This window comes from Papaver somniferum, chromosome 8, assembly GCF_003573695.1.
Source record: "Papaver somniferum cultivar HN1 chromosome 8, ASM357369v1, whole genome shotgun sequence".
Taxonomy (NCBI): Eukaryota; Viridiplantae; Streptophyta; class Magnoliopsida; order Ranunculales; family Papaveraceae; genus Papaver; species Papaver somniferum.
The window spans coordinates 86,623,452-86,629,523 of NC_039365.1; the positions used below are offsets into that span (position 1 = coordinate 86,623,452).

The following is a 6,072-nucleotide window of genomic DNA, read 5'->3' on the forward strand; positions in this document are numbered from 1 at the left end:
CCGTTTTTGTAGTATGATGATAGTGATTCAATCCTTAAGGCCGTGAATAGGGTTTTGTAGTATGACGTGTGTATAACATGGGCTGATATGATGATATGAATAACTCATGGCACACTCTACACCACACTCACATGTGGGCCCCAATATCTTCCTTGAACCAATCACCTCTCATCTTTCAATATCCTTTTACATTTTCTCAACTGAAAAAATCATCTTTTGTTATTACTAAAAAAAAAATTAAAAAAATAAACGGAACAGGTTTCTTCTTCTTCTTTCTTGGTGGCCTTGTTTTCACCGTCTCTGAATCTAACATACAACTACCATTACCTCTACTCTGCTACTCCTAACGACTCTCTCCTGTACCTCTGTTTCTCTCTCAAGAAGGTACGCCATTAATCAAACTTAAGCAATCCCGCCGTTACATCTCTCTTTTAAGTTACTAATTGTGATTTTATTCTTATATATATTGCTCTGTTTTTTGAGTCCCTGTTTTCTCCCTACTTCCTTAGCATGGATTGTTCTTCATTTGAATTTACTAAAGCACCTATTTTGATTACTTGTGTTTGTTCCCAGTCATTACATATTTATATTCAGCTGAATAGATTCTTAGTTTTGAATCTATCGTCAATCTAGGAACAAGTAACTTGTTAAGATGTGAATCCGTTTATCATTAACTCATGATTAGTGAAGTAATTTTATATCTCTTCACATTCATAAGACAAGAAGAAACAAAATGAGTTGAAAAATTTATGAACCATGTAAAACTAATTTTCGTAATCAATTTCTCGTCTATTTGATTTACCAATTTTGTGAATATATGTGGTTTTCAATTAATATCTTACGAGTATTTTCTATGATTGAGACAATATATGTGAAGGAAATTCTAGAACACCTTTCTTCAAATAATACTGACATGTGCAATTTTATGCGGTTTCGTGATGTTCTATGCCGTCTCCTGCGGTTTTATTCCATTTCAATTATTTCCAATAGTTCCACATAGCTCCTGCAGATGTGTACCATAAGAACCTTTTCAAATAGTTTTGTCACAGCTCCCTGTTACTTGGTCATATACTGTTGTTGGATCTTGCATTCCTCCCACGTGAAGCATAGTGAAAACATTTGGTGTTGTGCAGCTTGCTTTTGATTATTGATAAAATTGCTTTATCTTGCCTGGGTAGCCACATTAAGTTCTGATTGTTGTGGCATGTCTCAATAACAGGAATTTAACTGAAGCTCTTGTGCGGAACAATCTAACAAACACATCAATACCATAGCTGAAAGGCCTTTATGATTTGAAAGCTCTAGACATTTGGAAGTAGAATGGTGTTTCCCCAACAAACAATTTGAGGGTGGTTCTATATATATGATGGCAACAACTGCAGTTATTGGGTTAAGTGCAGGAAAGGGTCTTTTGGGTTCTTCATTCTATTATTCTGATATCACCGAAAAACTATATAATGTCCATGAGCATGGGTTAACACAGTATCATCAAGTAGCTTCAGGGAAGACTAGCTTAATATTTGCAAAGAAGACTTCGGATAGTTTTGGTCCTAATTTTCCATCTAATCGACATACCCAATCCATAAATGCTCTTACAGAACATTTGGAATCTTCCTCTGTACCTTCAACTGCAGATGAATTTTGGGGATCGCCTGATTTCTTAGAAGAAGAGGATGAAACTGATACTCAGTCTAGCTCTTCCCTGGAGGCTATTCTCTTACTTCAGAAGTCCATGCTGGAAAAGCAATGGAACCTTTCTTTCGAGAGGAAAAGAACCGTGGTTGTGTCAGGAGAAGAAAGTAACAAGAATATAGAGGTTGCCCGTTCAGGTATATCTGCTCGGGAGCGACGGATTAGTACAAGGAATAAAAATCATGTTTCTAATTTGACGGTTTTAAGAAGGAAGAAACAAATCGGTCCAGAGTTGCTACATAACAGGTTGCAAGGTTATGCTAAGGGCGTCGTAAGCGAAGAATTACTCACCCATACAGAAGTTGTACACCTTTCATTGAAAATCAAGGCCGGTCTTTCCTTGGAGGATCATAAGTCAAGGTAAGCACGACGACTCTTCTTTATTTATTTTATGGCGTTACTAGCTCGTTGCCCAGCATGATTAATATATCTACAAAAACAGTCATAATCACGAGGATCCATAGAAAAGTGCACATAAAAAGAAGATTTTCTGTAACTAAAAGTTTGTAACAGTACTTGTTAACTATGATATATGGTATTCGTGTCATAATTTCTAGGAGGTGTTTCCTAATCTTTATGACGGGGATTCTAGGTTGAAGGAACGATTAGGATATGAGCCCTCTGATGAACAGTTAGCAACTTCCATGAGGATACCACGTGTGGAATTACAAGCAGTACTGATGGAATGTTCTTTGGCAAGAGAGAAGCTAGCAATGAGCAATGTACGTTTAGTCATGTCCATTGCTCAAAAATATGATCACATGGGTGCTGAACTGGCTGACCTTGTTCAGGTGGATTGATTTTTCTTTACTTACTCCTTCACCATACTCACAGTTAGCAATGAGTATCATTACTCGTTCTCCTATTACAGTCTTGCATCTAATTTAACTATCAGTTTGCAAAAAGCATAAAAAAACACCGGTTGTTATCAAAACTGTTTTTTTTTTGTCTCTTAACTTCATTTGCTTCTTTTTCATTTGGTCGAAGGGTGGTTTGATTGGATTACTTCGTGGTATCGAGAAATTTGACTCTACCAAAGGGTTCAAAATCTCAACTTATGTGTATTGGTGGATACGTCAGGTGAGATAAACAATTATAAATTTTAGGACTAAATGGTTTTTAATCCTAGTTAAATCTCATTGTTTCTTAGCAATCTTATCAAACGGGTGCTTTAGATTACTGGCCATGTACTTCGTTTGCTGATGTATATGTATTTTCTTTTTCTCAGGGTGTTTCAAGAGCGTTAATGGAGAACTCAAGAACTCTTCGATTGCCTAGTCATTTGCATGAGAGGTTAAGCTTAATCCGTAATGCAAAAATCCGATTGGAGGAGAATGGAATAACCCCATCAGTAGATGTAAGCTAACTACTTTTCTATTTTAAATAACTAAGCACAATTATTCACGTCAATTATTTCTGCCGATTGCTTTACAAGACGATTCTCAGTCACTCGCTCTAGTTCGTATGTCTTGGTTAGCTGAGCACCCGACTGATGTAAGACTCAGGTTGATACAAATTTCAGATTTTACTTTATATTGTTTACGGGTGAGTGATTGAAGTGAAGTTTGCTTCAGTTAGGATGTCTGACCCTAAACAATTTTACTTAATTGAGATTCTCTAGAAAAACCTCCCATGATAAAGTACCGTGTTTCCCTTCCATGTATCTTGTTGAGATTGACATGAACTTCTTTCTCTGTCAGAGAATTGCAGAATGCTTGAACATGTCCAAGAAAAAAGTTACAAATGCTACAGAGGTACCGTATATTCAAGCTTTCAGAACTCTCATTTCCTTCATTTTTTTTATACATGATGCGAATCCATTCTATCGTTGTTTTACTTTTAAATCTCTTAAATGCAGGCAGTCAGTAAGATCTTTTCACTTGATAGAGAAGCATTTCCCTCAATCAATGGTCTTCCAGGGGAAACACTTCACAGTGTATGTTTATCTACTCCATCGTTCTATTTTAACGGAAATTTAGACATGATTCCTTGAACACTCCTGATTTTAGTATTTCGTCGTTAACCAAATAAGGTTTTTGTAATTTACAGTACATCGCAGATACTCGTCTTGAGAACAATCCATGGCATGGAGTAGATGAATGGTCACTCCAGGTAAAGCCACATCCACCATATAATTTTAAACTGCAATTCCATGGGTCCAACAATTTCTGCTAGCAACCTTCTAGATGTAGGTAATAAGGTCTAACCACTTCCACTAAATGTATCTTATAATACGTTATCTTCAGGAAGAAGTTAACAATCTCATCAGCACAACACTTGGGACACGTGAGCAAGATATCATACGCCTTTACTATGGCCTGGATAAAGAGTGTCTGACATGGGAAGATATTAGTAGACGGTAAGAGTGAAGTGCATACACAGATTTCTCGCAATTTTTCATTTGAACTTTTCAAGTAGGACAGTGTTCTTAATTCACTATTTTAAAGAAAAACAAAGAAGCCATACTTCCATACCTGGAAAATGAACCAATACTTGATAATCAACACTGTTATGGTTGGCTGCCCAGTACTCATTAACCTTGACCTTGACTTGGCTTTTAATGGGTACACAGTTGATACCTGTAACAGTGAATAGTTTGATCTTTTGCTGTGCAAAAAGAAGTTAACCGAGGCTAGAAAATGGACAGAAAAGTCAGAGTTCTTGACTAGTATATACATGTATTGGCAGCCATTAAACTAACAAAAATCTGAAACTCCATCTTTTGTGTATTCAGGATTGGATTATCAAGAGAGAGAGTAAGGCAAGTGGGGCTTGTTGCATTGGAGAAGCTAAAAAATGCAGCAAGGAAAAGAAAACTCGAAGCTATGCTGGTTAAGCACTGATTTGGTAATGGAAACAGTTGTAATAATACTAATACATACCCATTAAAATGACTGTATATATAAAGAATTTGAATTTCCGTTCCTCTGCCAAATTTATTTTTCTCTCAGAAATAAATGATTAGAAGATGTAAGTTCAGAGACAGAGTTTATACCCTTTTGTAATATGACGAGATTAGAAAACACATCTTATTCAAAACTTTTTGCTTTTCATAATCATGTTCATGTGTGAAATCATCTTCACACGTTGGCTTGCTCGATGGTTGGATTTGTACCACAGAATGTAATGAGCCTGAAATCATCACGCTAAAGAAAAACCTTCTTTGTTTTTATTTTTCTGATGTCTGGTTTTGTGGAGGAATAAGTATATGTTATTTCTTTTGATTACCAGTAGTATGTTACCAACATTTTTTAGTTTTTTTTTTCCTGATAAAAGGAAGATTTTATTAAACTAAGCAAAAGATTTTATTATTGGAATCACCGAGTTTTGCTACCCATGTAGCTCTACTTTAGTTTAGTCGGTGGAAAAGAGTTTGGGTTTGGTTAAACTCTATATTGGCTAAACTTGTGCCTAAAATTTAGTAATGATTTCTTAAGGGCAAAGTTTGTGTCTCTATATATATATATATAGGACTAGAATTGTAGGTTTGTAGATAATCCAACCTAGAAGAGTGGTAAATCCTTGTGCTTAGGATTTTGGGTCTCTTTTTTGGGAGGATCGTGTGCTACCATGAAGGTCAATATCGGTATGAGAGAAAAACTTGTAGAGAGAGGATTTTGGTGTTCTAGTGTTTAGAGTTTGGGGCTTTGCCCTAAACCTAATTTCTAGTGTTTTCCATGTTTCTCCTCTGTTGTTAGCAATGTTGAAGACGGTATAGAAGAGAAGACACGAGACTAGTTGGAGGAATGGTTAGAGAATTGGTTCATATGGTTTCTTCGATGGTGTTCTCGGGTATGTCTTGTTAACTCTTTGAGTCTTGTCTTGGGTTGTGGAAAGAGCATGGAATGGTCTTTAATTTAATGAAAGTTTTTCTGGTGGTGTTGATCGTGGATGTAGCCGGTAAAGGTGAACCACGTATATCTTGTGTTTTGGTTGTGTGTGCTTCTTTATCTTCTATCTTTCTTATTATTTCTCCCATGTTTTGTTCAAATCCCCAATTTCCCTTTGTGATCCTGATTTCCGCTGCGCTCGGGGTGCCAATTTTCCCAACAATTGGTATCAGAGCCAAGGACGGGATGGGGTGATTAAACCTGGAATTGAACGATGGTTTATTGTTCGGGGTGGAGAAATATGTTTTGAAAATAATGTTTCAACCAGTGTTTGTACAAAGATGGATTTGTGATATGATTTATAAATCAGAGAGGTTCAACTTGGTAGAAGTTTATGTTCTTTGTTTGGTTTTATGATGTATGGGATGCAGAATAAGGCTGAATGAGGTGGAATACATATATACTTCTTGAAGAGTATTAGTGATCATACACTATAAATAATGGGTTATAAATTTCGAAGAAGGGATGGGCTCGTGAGGTCTCATGTAGT

General features: G+C 36.3%; 1 protein-coding gene across 1 annotated transcript; it reads left to right on the plus strand.

Moving 5' to 3' along the window:
* The first annotated feature begins 231 nt into the window (after positions 1 to 231).
* LOC113301913 (RNA polymerase sigma factor sigA-like) lies at positions 232 to 4,748 on the plus strand. The gene is made up of 10 exons (XM_026550749.1): positions 232 to 384; positions 1,220 to 2,052; positions 2,285 to 2,483; positions 2,680 to 2,772; positions 2,921 to 3,049; positions 3,393 to 3,446; positions 3,551 to 3,628; positions 3,742 to 3,804; positions 3,939 to 4,051; positions 4,427 to 4,748. Exons 2-10 carry the CDS (start codon positions 1,364 to 1,366, stop codon positions 4,533 to 4,535), a joined length of 1,527 nt encoding a protein of 508 aa, XP_026406534.1. The 5' UTR covers positions 232 to 384; positions 1,220 to 1,363; the 3' UTR covers positions 4,536 to 4,748.
* Positions 4,749 to 6,072: the final 1,324 nt, after the last annotated feature.